At 41.5% G+C, this 22,177-nt stretch overlaps 2 protein-coding genes across 2 annotated transcripts; both read left to right on the plus strand.

Annotated features, from left to right (window-relative positions):
- Positions 1-1,058: 1,058 nt before the first annotated feature.
- LOC123404189 (probable LRR receptor-like serine/threonine-protein kinase At1g51810) lies at positions 1,059-6,905 on the plus strand. Its single transcript, XM_045098105.1, has 12 exons — positions 1,059-1,167; positions 1,399-1,966; positions 2,135-2,628; positions 2,805-2,949; positions 3,259-3,330; positions 3,423-3,488; positions 3,558-3,638; positions 4,252-4,409; positions 4,529-4,761; positions 4,908-5,037; positions 6,022-6,081; positions 6,165-6,905. Exons 1-12 carry the CDS (start codon positions 1,059-1,061, stop codon positions 6,833-6,835), a joined length of 2,787 nt encoding a protein of 928 aa, XP_044954040.1. The 3' UTR covers positions 6,836-6,905.
- Positions 6,906-14,835: 7,930 nt separating this feature from the next.
- LOC123404190 (probable LRR receptor-like serine/threonine-protein kinase At1g51810) lies at positions 14,836-21,972 on the plus strand. Its single transcript, XM_045098106.1, has 12 exons — positions 14,836-14,944; positions 15,170-15,737; positions 15,956-16,452; positions 17,950-18,094; positions 18,410-18,481; positions 18,574-18,639; positions 18,708-18,788; positions 19,392-19,549; positions 19,668-19,900; positions 20,047-20,176; positions 21,158-21,217; positions 21,302-21,972. The coding sequence occupies exons 1-12, from the start codon at positions 14,836-14,838 to the stop codon at positions 21,970-21,972; spliced, it is 2,790 nt and encodes a 929-aa protein (XP_044954041.1).
- The last annotated feature ends 205 nt before the right edge of the window (positions 21,973-22,177 follow it).

The raw sequence follows: 22,177 nt of genomic DNA on the forward strand, positions 1-22,177 counted from the left end.
AAAATTTTCTACATTAGTTTTTCAAAATACGTGGAATTTTTATGTAGGTAGATTTTTCAAAAAAATCATAAATATTGAAAAAAACCAGAAATAGGTAGATCTTTTATTTACGAAATCTAAGATTTTTCCCAAATTTTATACAAAAGAAGAGACGAACTTTTTCCACAAGCCAGGTAGTCTGGTCGGGTTTGATCGTGTCAAACTCTATCAGAACCAGGCCTGACCGAATTACCTGGTCCTTCCGAAACCAAAGATCCTATCTATGTGTGCATCAAGAGACCCAGGCCCGAACCCATGGTGGAACTTGACCCTATCGGGCACTCATCGCGTCAGACAATATATTATTATTTCATTATTTAATCATATGGATTGATATAGATGATGTAAAACTTGAATTTCGAGACAAACGGACATCGCCAGCACATATGGCAACTTGTTTCGAAAAAAGAAATCATTTCTTAATATGTATAAAATTTTAGAGAATCCAAACATTCTTATAAAATGGGAACATTTTTTAAAAATCTGAGCATTTTTTGAATTTCCCAAACATTTCTTTTTGAAATACGGACACTTTTTTACACGTGGAAAGAAAAATAAAAAAACCAAAGACTAATAAAGAAAACAAACAGGAGAAAACAATGTTTTAGATGTGGTCGTGGCTGCTGGTTCTAAACATAGCAGAATCGGGTCAAAAGAAGCTCTAAACTCAGCATTTCGTCGAAACGCACGAGCACCTGCATAGCAGAATCGGGTCAAAAGAAGATAAAACGTGTGCTTTCGCTATAGCTTATTGGACCGAGCTGCATGGTTGGTCAAAACGCACGAGTTCCATCCTGCACGCTGGCGGGAAAATAGCAACGACGGCCAAGTTGCAGTATCTCTCTTCATTCCTTAGACTAATGCAAGTTGCATTTCTTTGAAGAGAAATTCACCTACCGATGAACAAAACTTTGGTACTAACCGTACGCGCTAATTACTTATATTTTCCTCTGCTATATAACCAACTCCACAAGTCACTCACTTGTAGGAGATACGTACGCCGTTTCTTGCTTGAAACCATGGTGATCAATTTCATTTGCTGGCCAAGTATCAAACTGGCATGGATCTTGGCGCTGCTGCTCAACCTGCTCATGATGATTCAAGTCCACGGCCAGCCTCCTTCTTCTGGTAACACAAGCCATCTCCTCCTACAGTTCTTTAAGCTATGCTCCATCTGCATGCAGTACAGTTCTGAAACTTACTTCAGCATGCAACTTGAAAAAATCCCTCTTCACAGTAATCTGAACATCCATACATTATTATCAGCTTCTGAGTATACATTGTTATCAACTTAAAGAAGAGCTAATGATCTTTGGAAGTTTGAACACGAGAAATTGATACATTTTCTCCATTGTATAGGGTTCATAAGCATCGACTGTGGTTTGAGAAATAGCAGTTCCTACAACGACAGCGCCACCGGGCTACGGTTCGATCCTGACGGTGGATTTGTCGAGGGTGGCATGAGAAAACAGATATCTCAAGAGTTTATGGCTAATGCCACAAATGAGCAACAAAAAACCCTGAGGAGCTTCCCTAATGGCTCAAGGAATTGCTATACATTGCCATCCACCATCGGTAAGAAGTATCTATTGAGAGCCATATTTACTTATGGCAACTATGATGGGTTGAACAAGACTCTGGACGGGTCGCCGTTTCTGTTTGGGCTCCATATCGGCGTTAATTTCTGGGAGGCGGTGAACTTGACAAGCATCAAACCATCGACTATGGTATGGAAGGAGGTGCTCACCGTTGCTCCGAGCAACTCCGTCTCCGTCTGCTTGGTAAACTTCGGTTCAGGGATTCCCTTCATATCGGCGTTGGAGCTAAGACCACTCGAAGATACGATGTACCCTTTTTTCAATACTTCTGTGTCAATCAGCCTTTATAGTCGATACAGATTGGGCAACGTCACCGACTTAATCACAAGGTGAGATCCATAATAATTTCGGAGTAGATCTAAGTTGTGCCTGCAATTGGTTTTCGATTCAGTTTGCCAGCTTAATCCATAGAGTGTTTGCTCCCTTTTTTTCCTTTATCCTGCAATTGCTTCTAACAAAAGCTATTTATCTGTCTTAATTTCTTGTGTTGGATTAAGGTATCCAACGGACAATTATGATCGCTTCTGGCAAAACCACGCCACAGAGTACCCCTGGATGGACATCAACACTACCAATAAAGTGGAGACCCTCCCTGGCAACAACTTGTTCAATATACCGTCTGTCATCATGCAGGATGCCTTGACCTTACACGACATGAACAAGTCCGGGTTGATTGACTACTCGACAGCACATCCCAACATAGACACTAAGAGCCTGCAGCTTCTCCCAATCTTTCACTTTGCCGAGATCAATGGGAGCAACCCAAACAGGAGGTTCGACATCTACAGCGCCGGCGAATTGCTCTTCTCAGACTTCTCCCCTTCACGATTCCAGGTGGACAGCCTGTACCAGAACGGCCGGTTCTTGCACAACCCAAATGCAAGCTTTCTCCTGAAGAAGACGGGCACGTCGACACTCCCGCCGTTGATCAATGCGCAAGAGGTGTACTTCCTCGTTCGGATGGATAACCTCACTACTGACACGAAAGATGGTAAGCTGATGTATAGACTGCACCTTGAAAAATAACCTCTATCTTTAAAAATCCAATCTCATATAACGCAACTAGTTACATTAATGTTTTTCTTTTTAATACATATAAGCTCTATAACCAACATATACATATTTTTTATTCCGGGTTCATACCTTTCTGTGTCTTTCCTATTGTAGTCAATTACATGAAAGAAGTCAAGAACCACTACAATTTGACACGAATAAACTGGAAAGGAGATCCCTGCTCCCCAAGAGAATATTCCTGGGAAGGTTTGACTTGCGACTACTCAAAGAGCAACCAGAATCCTACGATTGTTTCAGTGTAAGAACATAATACCATATACATTTGAAACTAAAGCATTCGAGTTCATTTTTTTAACAATTTAAGTGCATAAGTTTAATGCTCCACAAAAGCCCCCTCTTGACTTAAGTGTTTCTCCATAGATGTATTGTTATGTATAAACATTTTAGTATACAGACACTCGGTTATGCTTCTTCCTGGCTAAGATCTTCATAACACAGATAATTCACTTGAAATGATAAAATGTTGTAAACCTTGACCACATAAATTGTCAGCTCGGTGAAATCACTAGATTAATAGAACTTGTTATAATATGAGTTGCTTTTGCAGAAACCTCTCTGCGAGTGGATTGAAAGGTGGATTAGCCGTATCATTCATGAACATGGTATCACTAGAAAACCTGTAAGTGGCACTTACCACAATGTATTTACATTCTAGAGACTTATTGCGATTATGTTGACATAATTTTGACCCTAAGCACAAAACATATATAGGGATTTATCACACAACAATTTGACGGGAGCTATTCCAGACTATCGACTAAATTCACTCAAAATTCTGTAAGTCTGATTGCATATTTGGTTGATGGTATAGATTTCACATGAATAATTTTAACTATTATTTTCCAGCAACTTGTCAAACAACCAGCTCGTTGGGCCAATCCCCGATTCTATTCTTCGAAGATTTCAGGCTGGTTTGCTTGATTTAAGGTTTGACATGCTCTATTGTGCAATTCCTTGATATATTTATATTTCTGTTCAAACTAAAAAACACACCAGCAGGCTCAACCCAAGGTTCATTATCACAGAAATAATTGGACATTTAGAAACAATAGCTGCAAATATTATATAAATTAGTGGTGGAAACACATTCTGTTCCTTTGGCATGCCTTACCTAACAAGAGCTACACATGTTCACTTTCTACTTGTGCAGCACCACACTTCTATAGCTCAATTAGCTATATGCATAAACTCTCGTCAAATGCTACTAAGTTGTGACACACAATTAGTAAATAGTCATACTTTTGCAGTACTTATTGATCCAAATGTACCCCTGTAATATATAGTAGCATCTAATAACTATAAATGATTTATCATTTGCGAGCCTTCAACATGAGAGGAAGATAATGACCTATTCATAACGGGATATGATTTGAAAATAATGCAGTCTGTTAATTTAGAGGTTGGAGGTCCTTATAAGGATTGTTAGAGGGTTAGTCGTGTTATAAAACAGAGGTGTGTTACAATCATAATTTTGTAGAGCTCTTGTAGCTCATATGTTTGAGAGATGAATTATAGATATGTTGTGCATTTGTGTCACAAGATTGGAAGGCAACCCCGTATGCTCAAAATTCAAAGATACATACTGCTCAAATAAGAGGAAGAACACCATACAAACAATGGTTATCGCAGTGATGGTTCCCGTGGTACTGGTATCCCTTCTGGTATTGATGTGCATAATCCGGAAGTTTTGTTGGGGAGGTAAAATATAACTTTTATGCTCTAAAATCCCCTTTCATCGTTGCAATAAAATTAGGTAGACATTAGACAACAACTTCATACCTAAACTTTCATGTAAATATAACTTCTTGACTATGCAGGTAAGTCAGACCATGAGGATTATGCCATGTATGAAGAGGAAACTTCCCTACATGTTGACCTCAGACGATTCACGTACGTAGAGCTCAAGCTCATAACAAACGACTTCCAATCAATAATTGGAAAAGGAGGTTTTGGTATTGTTTATCATGGCAATCTGGAAAATGGTGATGAAGTAGCTGTTAAGGTTCTGATGGAAACATCAATAGCGGAGTCAACAGACTTCCTACCTGAGGTATATATAACACGAAACAGACATGGATCATTTTTTCATCAAAAGAGAGTACACAATAAGTCAGCAAGATAATATACCCTTTATGTAGTCTATATCCAATAAATGTAATTGGATTGTATGTTTGGTAACCATATGTATTCCCACAGGTTGAAACATTGTCCAAAGTTCATCACAAGAATCTTGTGACTTTGAAAGGATATTGCCAAAACAAGAAGTGCCTCGCTCTCATTTATGACTTCATGTCGAGGGGGAATCTTCAACAGCTCATAAGAGGAGGTTTACTTACTAATTGTTTACCTTCTATTAATGTTTATATCAAACATAGTTGACTTGTTAAGTTGTAGTTAAATTTGTACAGAGGCTGTTTGTGACTTAAATCAATAATTTTTAACTCTCAGCCAAACTAAAATTAGTAAAATATAAAATGCAGATTGAGAAATTAAGGGTTTTACTTCCACCAAAGCCAACAACCAAAACGGATATTCTCAAATTATATGAATATATGGTGTTTGATAGAGTAATATAAAAATCATAGGACATGTCCATACCTGCAAAAATGAACTCCAGAGTCAAAGTTGTCCACCTTTTGACATCTTACTGTTAACATGATTTCTTGTTACATGTGTGTTTGGTTGCCTAGACTGTTATTGTTACTCTGAGTAAATGTATCTGAGTTGGCGGACCTAGTTTATTATATGGAGATTATGTAGTAAGAAGTAAGACGCGAGCTGCACATTCTTGTAGTTACAACCATGGAATTTTAATTAATTGTTCATAGATATGTGGCTAACAAATTGAGGAAAACATACTTACATTCCTAGAGTCATAACCATGACATGATGGAATTGTAAGCATCTTTCGAAGCCAATAGGAATGAAATCAACCCTAGAGGAAACATTAAAGTAAAAATTTAATAGTTGGTTCTCTTTTTAATCTGATTTGGATATAACATAAACTCTCATAAAGAGAAGGAAAATCACCAGTCACCTCTCGATTGTCAAAGCTCAGTTTTATGATTGGTTCTATGATTAACAATTAAGGAGGTGCACATAATTTGTTAGCTTAAATATATGTACAACATGAAATAAATAATAGTACTAATAGTGGTGCTGCTGGTGGTAGTGGTGGTAGTAGTGGTACTATTGGGGATAGAAGTAGTAATAGTAATAATAATGGTAGTACTACGAATAATAAGAACATATATTTATGTGCTATGCACGTATCAATGAACTTATAGTAATCTCGTATTTCTTGATGCAGGAGATGACTATAGTTTGAATTGGCAACAACGACTTCATATTGCACTTGATGCTGCACAAGGTCCATATTCAATTCTTTACTAATTTATGTATTGTATGTACGTATGCTTATTTTGACTAAGTATGAACTTCAATAAACTATAGGGCTGGAGTATCTACACGAGTCATGCACCCCATCAATTGTTCATAGAGATGTAAAGACCCCCAACATCCTTCTAGACAAGAATCTAGTGGGGATAATATCTGATTTTGGGCTTTCCCGGGCTTTTAATGATGCTCACACACACATATCTACTGTTGCTGCTGGCACTCTTGGCTACCTTGACCCTGAGTACCATGCAACTTTCCAACTCACAGTCAAGACAGATGTTTACAGCTTCGGCATCGTGCTGTTGGAGATCATCACTGGTCAACCCCCAGTATTGATGGAGCCTCAAACCTTTCATCTTCCAAACTGGGTACGCCATAAGATTGCCATGGGCAATATTCATGACATCGTGGACAAGAGGTTGTTGGATCAGTACGATGCTAGTTCACTCCAAAGTGTGGTAGAACTTGCTATGAACTGTGTTGAAAACGCATCCATCGACAGGCCGACCATGGCTGAGGTTGTTTCAAGGCTCAAAGAGTTGTTGCCGGTAGTTTCAAGCGGAAAGTTGTCTTCTTCCGCTTCAACTAGTAGTATGAACCCCATGGATGCTGAAATTCGAAGGCAATTTCAATTCACGATTTCTGGAGTAAGCAACGAGGAGAACTCATTCCGGTCTGGTTATAACGGTGGGATGTCAGCATTAATCCCTTTATCCGGACGTTGAAAGGGAAACTCCTACCGAGTTATTGTTGCATCTGCTGAAATGTGTCCTTGTTTGTTGTTCATAAACTGTAATCTGCTCAAATATGCCCTTGTTTGTTGTTCATAAACTGTAACCGATTCATTTTATGTTTCTGGCACATCTGTGGTGTTTTCGTTTCTGTTCTGTTTTTGTGCGAGCTGTGCTACTTAGTTGGAGTAATTTTCAAAATGGAAGCATCTTCATCATGTGAGAACTCATCATATATTACTAGGATTTATTATCCGGTACCCACGCATTGAGTCCCAGACCAATCATAAACAAGGTCTGCTAAAGCGTTGCTGATTAATAATTCTACTTACTTATCTCTCATATCTCACACAATGTGTGGAATAAGCTAAAACATAGGTGCTCATTCTACCAAACCCTATGAACATTTCCCGAGTCATGGACCATCACAGAATTATACGCGATGGAGTTTCCCTATGAGCGAGTTCGAACCTGAGCTGTGAAGAGGCCGGTGCTGTTCATGGTCGTCGGCCGCCAGACGACAGTTCCTCAACTCGGCCGCCGCTTGGCAAGGGATGAGCAGGGATTTGGGATTGGGCTCCTGATATAGCTACAGATGGCTGCTGTGTGCCGGAGGCAACTGCATGCCAAGAGTGAAGTTGGCTGGGAGGGAGAGGGTAACCCTCAAGTCTAACGATGAGTTAACCTAGCAATAAGTATTTGTCTCCATTGAGAATCAAGGTTGATTAGGAATTTCTTCTGCAACCCAAATCCTCGGTACATGCACACCGAACACAAAACAATTGTAGCCCAACGTTTCAAAAGGTTGTCAAGCTTCTAGAGTCAGCGGTAACATAGCTATCACACGGTTTCCATCGCAAGAGAGCATCTCCAATGGCAATGGGTGATGACAAAATACGGACATCCCCCCAAAAAACATATGTTTAGGTTATTTTGGGCAAAAAACGTCACTCTAGATACCCTATCTGTATATGTCTATCAGTATATTTTTTTTTTACGAGAATTCAGCAGTCAACAACATCAACCAGCAAAAAAAATTCCAAGGCCACATGCCGCACGACAAAAACACTACCAACAGCTACTAACTCTATGATAAAACACAAACTCAAAACAAAAATAGTTCCTAACGTCTAGTTTACGCATCCAAGAAAGAATCCCCACACGTGCGTCAATGAAGACGAGTCTAACCCAATGTTGATCTTGGGATTCTCATGCTCAAAGCTAAGCTTTGATCCACCAACTTCAGTAAGGAAATGACACGCGGGCGTCGACATAGACTGATCAATGATCTTGTGTTTCCACTGAAGTGTGCAAACTTGTTGTTGCACTACTGGAATCGACATATACGCCGAGTGCCACGAACACTCGGCAAAGGACCAATAACCGCCGACAAAAGCTTTGCCAAGTGTCGCACTCGGCAAAGGGCACCCGGTGTACACCTCTCAAGCAAACAAGAATTTACCGAGAGCCAGGACATGGACTCTCGGCTGCCGAGAGGCATACACGGCCCTCGACAAAATAAAGTAGCTAACGGACGGTAGAAGGGGTTGGCCGTTAGCACGTGGCCACAACCTGACATGCGGGTCCTGAAGCATAGGCCGAGATGGACACTCGGCAAAGATAGTCAATAGGAAAGCGCCACATGTCAGTCGCCTGGCATGTGGGTCCATAGAGTATGCCGAGTGCCATGTTTGCTGAGGGCCGTCCTGGGCAAAGATACCTAGTAGGAAAGCTCCATGTATCCGGCGTCTGACATGTGGGTCCGCAGGATATGCCGAGTGCCGTGGTTGCCGAGGGGGGCCCTCGGCAAAGATACACAATAGGAAAGTTCCACGAGTCCAGCGCCTGACATGTGGGTCCGCAGAGTATGCCGAGAGCTGTGGTTGCCGAGAGGGCCCCTCGGCAAATATACCCAATAGGAATGCGTCACGTGTCCAGCGCCTGACATGTGGGTCCCAGAGTATGCCGAGTACTGTGGTCGCCGAGAGGGGCCCTTGGCAAAGATACCCAATACGAAAGCGCCACATGTCCAGCACCTGACCTGTGGGTCCGTAGTATATGCCGAGCGCCATATTTGCCGAGGTGCCCTCGGTAAAGATGTCAAACGGCGCTACTGGTTCGTATCCTTTTGCGGGAGGCCTCTTGGTAAAGATTGTATCTTTGTCCAGTTTTACCGGCTTTACCCGCCAAAAAAAATTCTAAGGTCGCATGGTGCACGACAAAAACCCCACTAACAGCTACTAACCCTATGAAAAAACACAAACTCAAAACAAAAAAAGTTCCCAACCTCTAGGTTACGAATCCAAGAAAGAATCCCCACGCGTGCGCCAATGAAGACGAGTCTAACCAATGTTGATCTCAAGAGCCAATCCAGAATCCTCAAAGCCAAGCTTCAATCCACCAACTTTAGTAAGGACATGACATGCGCGTGTCGATAAAGACTGATCAGAGATCTTGTGTTTCCACTAGTGTGTGCACACTCGTTGTTGAAGTCGTCTCTGACATCATCCCATGTCCCACTACTACTCCTCGATTACCGGATACCTCTAGAGAAGATACTGGAAAACAAAGACGTACCATACCGCCTTGCCTCCCATCACTGTCGTCATACCACTTATGATCCAGTAACAACAGGAAAAACATGACACCGCCACGAGAGCCACCATACAGTACCCGCCGACAGCATGCACGACATGACAATCTCGCACGAGACCTCGTACGTAGCACCCACTGGTGACCACACCTACCGGCGACCGGTATATCTTGACGGCATCGAAAGAGGCGCATGTATCACCTGTAGAGTCTTTGCTCTCGTAAGAGTGGTTGGGTAACCCTCAAGTCTAACGATGAGTTAACCTATCAAATAAGTGTTTGTCTCCATTGAGAAACAAGGTTGATCGAACTAGTAGGGATTTCTTCTGCAACCCAGATCCTCGGTACATGCACACCATACACAAAACAATGTTTACCCCCAACGTTTCAAAAGGTTGTCAAGCTTCTTGATTGAGCGGTAACATAGCTATCACACGGTTTGTTATGAAGTGGAAGTCATGGTAGGCTTAAATATCTCCGATTTCGTTCCTTCCACAAATGCCATGCGATGTACGCCGCCATCTGCGAGTAAGAGCGCAGAGCCTCCTCCACCAATCCCTAATTGAGGATGCTGACGCTGCTGCAGCGCACATAGTGTTGTGTGTTCCATGGAATTGGAACCAGGCTTCCTTCGCGAAACGACACTAAAGGGTTAAGTGCTCTCCTTTTTCCTCTTCCCCTCACGTGTGTGGCCTTCCCCCCACGTGCAACCGACCCGCAGTCCAGTTACTGTTTTGTAGGAGCAACCACACGTAGAATTTGACCTTCCCTTCCATTCTTCACTTCCAGACCTTCGCTGCTGGATCCTGGCTACAAACTGTATTTCATAGGCAGAGAAGACAAAGTACTTTGCATTTGCAGTTAGAGACCAAATGATCTGGTCTTTTCACTATTAAGAAAAAGCTTATAGATAAAATATTACTTGTAGCGGTTTTAATATGGCCGAAGCTACTGTTAATTAGTAGTAGCGCTGGGGGACGACAAGCGCTATGGTTAAATTGAGGTAGTAGCATGTTGCACCATGTCCAACGCTACTAATATTGAAGGCACACTATACATCCAGGGGCTAGCCACAGTAACAGTGCTCGCATATGACCGGCGCTACTGCTACTCGTATTAGTAGTAGCGCTTGCTTTTGGCCAGCGCTGCTACTGTGGTAGCCCAGGATCACCACTCCCTTGTCAACTTAGCAGTAGCGCCTGTCGCCAACACGCGCTACTGTTAAGTCCTACCATATCTTCTTTGTCTTCCCCGAGCCCCTCTCTCTCTCTTCATCTCCACTCTCGTCCGCACTCCCTACGCTCACACTCGTTGGCCCGCCCCCGCACACGTGTCCTCCCTCCCACGCGCGACCGCCCTCTTCTAGTGGCCGCCCTCCCCCACATCCCGGACCTCCCCTCATGGCGGCCCTCCCCCACATCCCGTCCTTCCCCATGCAGCCGTCCTCGCCCACATCCCAGCCCTCCCGACGCGCTTCCCCATCCCGACCATCCACCGCCACCGCAGGTAGACTCCCGTCTACCACAGGCAGCCCCGAGTAGTTTTGCTTGTAGATGAGAAATTCTTAGGTATTAGATTTCCTAGGACTTCACTAATATAAATCTTTGGTAAAAATATTAGGTCTACAATTTTTTAGTAAAAAATTAGGTCTAGAAGTTTTTAGTAAAAAAATAGGTCTATTTGGACATGTGTGTATGTTATTGCAGGGAACAACTTCAAGTGGCCTATGTTTTAATGGATTGTTGATTCATTTCCATTTTGGCAAATTTCAAGACGTATCGAGCGCATGAAATTTTCTGAAACGGAAATGAATCAACAGTCCGGCAAAACATAGGCCACTCGGACATTCTCCTTCTTCTTATTCTATTTTCCTCTTCTTCTTATTCTATATATAAACATAATTTCAAAGACCACTCGGACATTCTCCTTCTTCTTATTCTATTTTCCCTCTTCTTCTTCTTCTTCTTCTATTCTTCTACTTCTCCTCTTCTTCTATTTTTCCTCTTCTTCTCCTCTCCTCCTCTTCTTATTCTCCTTCTTCTTCTTTTCTTCTCCTCCTCTTCTTATTTTCCTTTTTCCTATTCTTATTTTCTTCTTTTTGTTCATCTTTCTTCCTCTTGTAACCCTAACCTAATTATAAATATTACTAACCCTAATAATCTAGCACTAACCTAATAACAATAGCAATTAAATGACAATTTTTTTAATATTTATCTTCCTCTTCTTCTCCTCTTTCTCTTCTTCCTCCTCTTCTTCTTCCTTTTCTCCTTCTCTTCTTCTACTTCTCCTCCTCTTCTTCTTCCTTTTCTTCTCCTCTTCTTCTTCTCCTCCTCCTCTTCTTCTCCTGATCTCTAACTACACCACAACATGGGGAGGCGAGGGCGGGGGCGTCCGACGCGAGGGACAGAAGCATGGGGAGGAGGGGCGGGGGGCTTACCGGAGCGGCAGGGTAGGGGGGGTCGAAGGAGCATGCAGGGACGGGCAGGGAGGGCTTAGGCGGGCGGCGGCGGTGACACAGGAGCACACGGGGGAGAGGGAAGGAGTGGAGGGAGAGTTAGGAGATTTTGGCGCCGACACAGGAGCACGCGTACCAGTAGCGTTGATACCACAAGAGCGCTAGTGCTATTCTACTTAGCAGTAGCGCTTTTTCCAAGCACGCGCTGCTACTACTGCTACCCTTGGTGGGCTCGTTGGGCCACTTTTAGCAGTAGCGTTGTCTAACAATCAAGCGTTACTGCTAAGGCCATGACCAGTAGCGCTTGACAGATCCAGCGCTCCTGCTAAGTAGCAGCAGCGCGTGCCATATTCCAGCGCTACTACTAGGCTCTTACCTATAAGGTTTTTCCTACTAGTGTTTGAAGGCCGATCGACATCATCCCATCTAAACCACTCCCAACGCAGACGGACCGCCCTGCCAAAACATTCAATGTTCTTCACCCCTAGACCACCATATCTCTTCGGAGAGTGGACCTGTATCCAATTTACAAGGCCTTTTCCACCCACAGATGCATCTTCCGCCTCCCAAAGAAAATTTCTTCTTAGCTTCTCCACCCTTTTGATGAACCATTTGTCTGGTTGGAAGGCCGTCAAGAAATATATGGCGGTGGCCGTGACAGCCGAATCCATGTAGTCCAGCCTCCTCATCATATTCATTAAACGTACTTTACGGGAAGATAGTTTCCCGGCAATCTTGTCGAGTACTGGCTGAACCTCGTTCCTCCTCGGCTTCCTAACTCCAGGCGGCAGGCCAAATATTGGAAAGGGAAAATTCCTTGCACCCCTCCAAATGGTGCCAGCATTGGCGCTATATCAATAGTCACGCATGCAATAAGGTATGCCACCGTCTTCGCCATATTTGCTATGAGGCCTGAAGCATTTCCAAAGAGCTTGAGGACTTGTTGAACAACCAGAAATTCCGATTGATTGATGAACAGTGCATCTTCATCAACATAAAAACTTGACCTGAACCGCGCAAGACGAGATCTCAACGGCGACGGAATCCCCCTCTCTGTGGCTAGCAAGAATAACCTTTGCAGCGGCTCCATTGCGATGATGAAGAGTAACGGTGACATGGGGTCTCCGTGCCTCACTCCCCGCCTATGGAGGAAGGGCGATCCGGGTGATCCATTTAACAGTACCCTTGATGAGGAGGAGGACATAATTAGGGAGATCATGTCTCGTCATCTCTGCCCAAAATCCATTGCCTCCATAACCTCAAGCAAGTAGCCCCACCCCACCGAGTCAAAGGCCTTGGCCATATCAAGCTTCAGAAATACCAGAGGGGTCTTTGCAGAGTAAGCAGCCTTGATCACGTTCTTGACATACATAAAGTTGTCTTGAATCGCTCGTCCTCTAATGTAAACACTTTGATTATTCGCAACAAGCCAATGTATCTCCATGGCCAATCTGGAAGCCATCATCTTGCTCACAAGCTTTGGGAAAGTATGCATTAGACTAATGGGTCTAAAATCACTAGCCTGCTGAGCACCATCTCTTTTTGGCAGCAACACAATGTTAGACGTGTTGAGTAAATGCCAATGTTGCCCACGCAGCGAATGCACGCAGTTAACAGCGGCTAGCAAATCATCTTTGACAATCAACCAGCACGTCTTAAAAGAATCCCCCATGAAGCGATCCGGCCCTGGCGCCTTCTCCCCGTGTATCTCATTTACAGACGCCTTCAGCTCCTGCTCGGTGAAAGGGGCGTCCAGGTAATGAAGATCCCTCCTCGGCAATCCAATGGATTCCCAGTTCAGTTTTGCAGAGTTTAAGAAAGGCTTGCCCATGACCCCCTCAAATCGATCGAGGAGGATTTTTGCTTTCCCTGTGTCATCGTTGACCATCCCATTGTCTCCGTTGAGTGATGGTATATGATTCTTGTGCCGTCTTCTACTAGCCCGAACGTAAAAAAATCTGGTGCTCACGATGTTCTCACAAATTTATAGAAAAAAGAGATGAACTTTTTCCACAAGCGAGGTAGTCTGCTTGGGTTTGATCGGGTCAAACTATACGAGAACCATGCCTGGCCGAATTACCAGGTCCTTCCAAAACCAACGACCCTATCAATCTGTGCAGCCAGAATCCATCGTGGAACGTGATCCTATCAGGCACTCATCGGGTCAAACAATATTTTCTTATTTCGTTATTTCATCATATGGATCGATACAGAGGATGTAAAAGTCGAGTTTTGTAGGACGATACATATGGGAACTTGTTTAGAGATTCCAAACATTTTTATAAAAAGGGATTTTTTTTTAAAAAATCTGAACTTTTTTTAGTTTCCCAAACTTTTTCTTTGGAAATGCGGTTTTTTTTTTAACATTTGCAAACAGTCTGATAAAACATGCTAACAATTTTTCAAATTTTGTTTTTGAAAAAAGAAACAGGAAAGACAAATAAAAAACCCAAAACTAATAAAGAAACAAACAGGAAAAAACAATGTTTTAGGTGGCAAACGATCCCTTGTACAGGCACCTGCATGATCCTTTAACCGTGCGCATAGCAGAATTGGGTCAAAAAAGATAAACGTGTGCTTATTGGACCGAGCTGCATGGTTGGTCAAAACGCACCAGTTCCTGCACGCTGGCGGGAAAATAGCAAAGACAGCCAAACAAAATTCCACGGCAAGTTGCAGTATCTCTATTCATTTCTTAGATGAATGCAAGTTGCATTTCTTTGAAGAGAAATTCACCTACCGATGAGTAGAACTTTAGTTTTCTTCATACCGTTAACCGCTGCATGCGCCGATCAAGGCCAAGTCATGGGAAGCAAGCACTAAACCGTACGTATTTGTCTCAAAAAATAAAAAATAAATAAACCGTATGCGCTATTAATTTTCCTCTGCTATATAAGTAACTCCACAAGTCACTTGTATCTTCATACTCCTTTTCTTGATTGAAACCATGGTGATCAATTTCATTTGCTGGCAAAGGACCAAACTGGCATGGATCTTGGCGCTGCTGCTCAACCTGGTCATGACGATTCAAGTCCACGGCCAGCCTCCTCCTTCTGGTAACACAGTTCTTTAAGCTTTTCCGTTGTAGATCCTACTGTTGTTTAAGCTATGCTCCATGTGCATACAGTACAGTTCTGTTTACTTCAACATACAACTCAAAGAAATCCCTCTTTCAGTAATCTGAACATCTGAGCAACCAGTCTCATAGCTAATGATCTTTGCATCAACCTTGGAGGTTGGAACACATGAAATTGTTACATATTCTCTATTTGTATATGTAGGGTTCATAAGCATCGACTGTGGATTGAGAAACAGCAGTTCCTACAACGACAGCACCACCGGGCTATGGTTCAATCCTGACGGTGGATTTGTCGAGGGTGGCACGAGAAAACAGATTTCTCAAGAGTTTATGGCTGATGCTTTTAATGAACAACAAAAAACCATGAGGAGCTTTCCTGACAGCTCAAGGAATTGCTATACACTGCCATCCACCATCGGCAAGAAGTATCTAGTGAGGGCCATGTTTACTTACGGAAACTACGATGGGTTGAACAAGACGTTGGATGGGTCTGTATTTCTGTTTGGGCTCCATATTGGCGTCAATTTCTGGGGGGCAGTGAACTTGACAAACATGAGCCCATCCGCTGTGATACCCAAGGAGGTGCTCACAGTTGCCCCGAGCAACTCCTTGTCTGTCTGCTTGGTAAATTTCGGTTCAGGGATTCCCTTCATATCGTCGTTGGAGCTAAGGCCACTCCAAGATACGATGTACCCTTTTGTAAATAGTTCTGTTTCAATCGGCGTTCTTCTTCGAACAAGATTTGGCAACGTCACCGACTTAATCACAAGGTGAGATGAGGGCCGAGGTCCCGTCCGTCCATAATAATTTTGGAATAGATCTAGTTTTGGTTTTGAATTGAGTTTGCTAGCTTAATGCATATAAAGTGTTTGCTCCTTTTTTTCCTCTATACTGCAGTTAATTTCAGGTAAAAAAGAATCTCTCTAATGCCAAACTATACCGTGCTAACTATTTATCTGTCTTTTTTGTATCCTCGTGTTCGATTAAGGTATCCAACGGACACTTATGACCGCTTCTGGAAAAGATTCTCCACATCCTACCCCGGGGTGAACCTTTACACTACCAATAAAGTGGAGAGCCTCCCTGGCAACAACTTCTTCAATATACCGTCGGTCATCATGCAGCATGCCTTGACCGTAGACATGAACTTCTCCAGGTCCAGGATAATCATCCCCACGGCAACACATCCCAATCTAGACACTAAGAGCCTGCATGTTCTCCCAATCTTTCACTTTGCTGAGATCAATGGGAGCAACCCGAACAGGAGGTTCGACATCTACGGCAACGGCGAATTGCTCTTCTCAGACTTCTCCCCTTCACGATTCCAGGTGGACAGCATGCACCAGAACGGCCGGTTCTTGCCCTACGGAAATGGATCCTTCCTCATGAACAAGACGTCCAGTTCGACACTCAAGCCGTTGATCAACGCGGTTGAGACCTACTTCCTCGTTCGGATGGATAAGCTCACTACTAACTCGGAAGATGGTAAGCTGATGTATATACTATATACTGAACGTTTAATACACATGTATCCGTCTTTTTGCGGGGCTACACACTTATCATTTAGTATATGACAGATTCGCATGATCGTGATGCAACTAATTCAGTTGGTTGCATGCATGCGTTTATAAAGAAATGTTAATGACCGGGATATCACTTGTAGCCCGGGAATATTCTTGACTTCATTTGGTTTTGTCAGGATCGACATTAAAGTAGTAGAACCGAGTTCATCAGCGGCTGGCTCGCTAGTATACTCAACTCCTGAGTAAGCCAGAATATAAAGGTCAAATTGCCAATGAGCCAAGGCTAAGACCATAGTTGAGGAATGAATTCAATCAATTTATTCAGTTATATGAAAAGATAAATACTTGCATATGAAATAACTTTTTTTAATGACTTGTCTTATTCTCACAAACTCTGAACCGTTATTCCGAGTCAAATAGCAAAGCTAAGAGTAGGACGAATTATCAAAAATGGAGCATTGCCCTGCTTTTGTGTCGAGAAGCAGAGTAGCATATGACTTTCCCGAGGTCATAGACGTCACTCAATAAAACTCATTCCTTTTGAATTAATTTCAAATAGTTCTTATCTTTAAACCACTAACATCCAAGTATCAATGTTGCGCGAGACCTTACAAACAATCTGGTAAGCTTGAGTGGACCGACTAAGATCTAAAATACTATGGTTAGGAACAGGTTGACTTATCTAATAAGTGCAATTTCTTTCAGGTTTATTCACTGAAATATTAGAAACCCTTTTTTCTTTCTTAATGACTTCGCTCTTCACTTCATATCCAACTAGCCGGCCTAGTTTCAAAGGATACCCAGGGGATTAGCCGTGAAGTTAGCCAAAACAACCCGGTGTGGTAAAGTCGTCAAGTGGGCAATGGTTCTATATATATATTGACACGAGATGCGATGCCAAGTTATAAGATCAAGAGTGAAAATGTTGGAAGGGAGATGCCATGATCCTAAGTCTAGATTGGCTTATCAGCCTAGGTCCTGGCCTCTGAAGGTAGATTGAGGAAAGGGATAGCTTTTAATGAGAGGAAAGGGGTACATAACCTTTAATGACAAAGATAGAGAAGTGTTACATGCATCTTATTGATGCGGAGACTAGAGGGAATCCTCCTTTTCTAAAAAAAATATGAAATAACTTTGCAACTTTTTATTATGACCTGCCGCTTAGGCTGTTGGAGATGCTTCGGCCAGTGAAAGGGGAGAGATGGGAGAAATTAGGGCTATAATTCATCTTATAGCAGGTATCTCCTTGTGTATACGGAGACACCCTGAGAAAATCCAAACCTCAAAAAATAACCTCTATCTTTAGAAATCCAATCTGGAAAATGGAAAGGAAGCCCTCATATAACGCAACTACTTCAATTGATGTTTTCATATTTTTATAATACATATAAGCCCTATAACCAACATATACATATGTTTGATTCTGGATTCATATTTTTCTGTGTTTTTCCTATTGTAGTCAATTACATGAAAGAAGTCAAGAACCACTACAATTTGACACAAATAAACTGGAATGGAGATCCGTGCTCGCCAAGAGAATATTCCTGGGAAGGTTTGACTTGCCACTACTCAAAGAGCAACCAGAATCCTAGGATTGTTTCAATGTAAGAACATAATACCATAGACATTTGAAATTAAGTCATTGGAGTTCATTTTTTGAACAATTTAGGTGTGTAAGTTTAATGCTCCACACAAGCCACCTCTTGATTTAAGTGTTTTCCATATTGTATTGTTATGTATAAATATTGTACTGTACGGACACTTGGTCATGCTTCTTACCGGCTAAGATCTTGATAACACAGATAATTTCCTTGTAATAAAAAGCATGTAATTTATTGTAAACCTTGACCACAGAAATCCTCATCTCGGTGAAATCACTAGATTAATACAACTTGTTGTAACATGAGTTGCTTTTGCAGAAACCTCTCTGCGAGTGGATTGAAAGGTGGATTAGCCTTATCCTTCTTGAACATGGTATCACTAGAAAACCTGTAAGTGGCACTTACCGCAATGTATTGATATTCGATAGACTTATTGCAATTATGTTGACACAATTTTGACCCTAAGCACAAAACATATATAGGGATTTATCACACAACAATTTGACGGGAGCTATTCCAGACTATCAAATAAAAACACTCAAAATTCTGTAAGTGTGATTGCATATTTGGTTGATGATATAGATTTCACATGAATAACTTAACTATTATTTTCCAGCGACTTGTCAAACAATCAACTCGTTGGGCCAATCCCCGATTCTATTCTTCGAAAATTTCAGGCTGGTTTGCTTGATTTAAGGTTTGACATGCTTTCCTTGATATATTTCTATTTCTAATCAAACAAAAAACAAACCAATAGGCTCAACCCAAGGTTCGTTATCACAGAAATAATTGGACATTTAGTAACAATAGCTACAAATACTATATAAATTTTTGGTGGAAACACATTATGTTCCTTTGGCACGCCTTACCAAACGAGAGCTACACATGTTCACTTTCTACTTTTGCAGCACCACACTTCTATATCTCAACCAGCTATATGCATAAAATCTCATCAAATGCGACTAAGTTGTGCCACCCAACTAGTAAATAGTCATACTTTTGTGGTACTTATTGATCCAAATGTACCCCGATATCATGTACTATAGCATCTAGTAACTACAAATAAATTATGATTTGTGAGCCTTCAACATGAGAGGGATATAATGACCTAGTCATAACGGGATGCGATTTGAAAACAATGTATTCTGTTAATTTAGAGGTTGAAGGTCCTTATAAGGACAATTAGAGGGTTAGTTGTGTTATAAAACAGAGGTATGTTACAATCATAATTTTGTAGAGCCGTTGTAGCTCATATGTTTGAGAGATGATTTATAGATATGTTGTGCATTTGTGTCACAAGATTGGAAGGCAACCCCGTATGCTCAAAATTCAAAGATACTTATTGCTCAAATAAAAAGAAGAACACCATACAAGCAATGGTTATCGCGGTGATAGTTCCCGTGGTATTGGTATCCCTGCTAGTATTGATGTGCATAATGCAGAAGTTATGTTGGGGAGGTAAAATATATTTTTATGCTCTAAAATCCATTTTCATCGATGCAATAAAATTAGCTAGACATTAGACAACAACTTCATACCTAAACTTTCATGTAAATATAACTTCTTGACTATGCAGGTAAGTCAGACCATGAGGATTATGCCATGTATGAAGAGGAAACTTCCCTACATGTTGACCTCAGACGATTCACGTACGTAGAGCTCAAGATCATAACAAATGACTTCCAATCAATAATTGGGAAAGGAGGTTTTGGTATTGTTTATCATGGCAAACTGGAAAATGGTGATGAAGTAGCTGTTAAGGTTCTGATGGAAACATCAATAGCGGAGTCAACAGACTTCCTACCTGAGGTATAACACGAAACCGACATGCCTGGATCATTTTTTCTCCAAAAGAGAGTACACAATAAGTCAGCAAGATAATATACCCTTTATGTAGTCTATATCCAATAAATACAATTGGATTGCATGTTTGGTAACTATATGTATTCCCACAGGTTGAAACATTGTCCAAAGTTCATCACAAGAATCTTGTGACTTTGAAAGGATATTGCCAAAACAAGAAGTGCCTCGCTCTCATTTATGACTTCATGTCGAGGGGGAATCTTCAACAGCTCATAAGAGGAGGTTTACTTACTAATTGTTTACCTTTTATTAATGTTTATATCAAACATAATTGACTTGTTAAGTTGTAGTGAAATTTGTACAGAGGCTGTTGGTGGCTTAAATCAATAAATTTTAACTATCAGCCAAACTAAAATGATTAGAATCGAAAATGCAGATTGAGAAATTCGGGGTTTTAATTCCTCCAAAACAAACAACCGAAACGGGCACCTTGACCACATAGTCTAGCTTGGTAACCCTTGGGATACAAGAACTTCTCAAATTGTATGAATATATGGTGTTTCGTAGAGTAATATAAAAACATAGGACATGTCCATAACTACAAAAATGAACTCCAAACTCAAAGTAGTCCAGCTTTCGACATCTTACTGTCAACATGATTTCTTGTTACATGTGTGGTTGGTTGCCTAGACTGTTATTATTACTCTGAGTAAATGCATTTGAGTTGGCGGACCTAATTTACTATATGTAGATTATGTAGTAAGAAGTATGGCCCTAGCTGCACATTCTTGAAGTTACAACCATGGAATGTTCGATTAACTGGTCATAGGTATGTGGCTAACAAACTGAGGAAAACCATGACACGATGGAATTGCCAGTATCTTTCAACTCTAGAGGAAAACTTAAAGTAATAATTTAATGGTTGGTTCTCTTTTTAATTCATTTGGATATAAAAAACTCTCATAAAGAGAAGGAAAATCATCAGTCGCCTCTCGAATATCAAAGCTCAGATTTACGCAGGTTAAGATTTTAATATATGAATTGGTTCTATGCTTAACAATGAATGTGGTGCACATAATTTGTTAGCTTAAATATATGTACACCATGATAAAAAAATAATAGTAGTAATAGTGGGTGCTGGTGGTGGTACTGGTGGTAGTGGTGGTACTATTGGGGATAGAAGTAGTAATAGTAATAATAATGGTAGTAGTACGAATAATAAGAACAAATGAAGTTATATTAATATCGTATTTCTTGATGCAGGAGATGACTATAGTTTGAAATGGGAACAACGACTTCATATTGCACTTGATGCTGCACAAGGTCCATATTTCAATTCTTTACTAATTTATGTATTGTATGTACGTATGCTTATTTTGACTAAGTATGAACTTCAATTAACTATAGGGCTGGAGTATCTACACGAGTCATGCACCCCATCAATTGTTCATAGAGATGTAAAGACCCCCAACATCCTTCTAGACAAGAATCTGGTGGGGATAATATCTGATTTTGGGCTTTCCCGGGCTTTTAATGATGCTCACACACACATATCTACTGTTGCTGCCGGCACCCTTGGCTACCTCGACCCTGAGTACCATGCAACTTTCCAACTCACAGTCAAGACAGATGTTTACAGCTTCGGCATCGTGCTGTTGGAGATCATCACTGGCCAGCCCCCAGTATTGATGGAGCCTCAAACCTTTCATCTTCCAAACTGGGTACGCCATAAGATTGCCATGGGCAATATTCATGACATCGTGGACAAGAGGTTGTTGGATCAGTACGATGCTAGTTCACTCCAGAGTGTGGTAGACCTTGCTATGAACTGTGTTGAAAACGCAGCCATCGACAGGCCGACCATGACCGATGTTGTTTCAAGGCTCAAAGAGTTGTTGCCAGTAGTTGCAAGCGAAAAAATGTCTGGTTCAGCTTCAACAAGTAGTATGAACCCCATGGATGCTGAAATTCGAAGACAATTTCAGTTGACGATTTCTGGAATAAGCAACGAGGAGTACTCCTTCCGGTCTGGTTATACCGGTGGGATGTCAGATTTAATGCCTTTATCTGGACGTTGAAAGGGAAACTCCTACGGAGTTATCCTTCCATCTGGTTAGTCGAAGTTTTGTAATCTTCTCAAATGTGTCCCTGTTTGTTGTTCATAAACGGTAACCGATTCATTTTACGTTTCTAGCACGTCCGTGGAGTTTTCCTTACATTTCTGTTGTTGTGCGAAGTCGTGTTCTTAGTTGTAGTAATATTCAAAAAGGAAGCATCTTCTTC

The sequence above is a fragment of the Hordeum vulgare genome, chromosome 6H, assembly GCF_904849725.1.
Source record: "Hordeum vulgare subsp. vulgare chromosome 6H, MorexV3_pseudomolecules_assembly, whole genome shotgun sequence".
NCBI lineage: Eukaryota > Viridiplantae > Streptophyta > Magnoliopsida > Poales > Poaceae > Hordeum > Hordeum vulgare.

Coding starts and splice junctions, on each gene's coding strand:
- LOC123404189 (XM_045098105.1), top strand. CDS start 1,059: ATGGTGATCAATTTCATTTGCTGGCCAAGTATCAAACTGGCATGGATC. Junction 4,410..4,528: donor CCGGAAGTTTTGTTGGGGAG/GTAAAATATAAC, acceptor TTGACTATGCAG/GTAAGTCAGACCATGAGGAT. Junction 6,082..6,164: donor TGCACTTGATGCTGCACAAG/GTCCATATTCAA, acceptor AATAAACTATAG/GGCTGGAGTATCTACACGAG.
- LOC123404190 (XM_045098106.1), top strand. CDS start 14,836: ATGGTGATCAATTTCATTTGCTGGCAAAGGACCAAACTGGCATGGATC. Junction 14,945..15,169: donor CGGCCAGCCTCCTCCTTCTG/GTAACACAGTTC, acceptor TTGTATATGTAG/GGTTCATAAGCATCGACTGT. Junction 18,789..19,391: donor GCTGGTTTGCTTGATTTAAG/GTTTGACATGCT, acceptor TTGTGTCACAAG/ATTGGAAGGCAACCCCGTAT.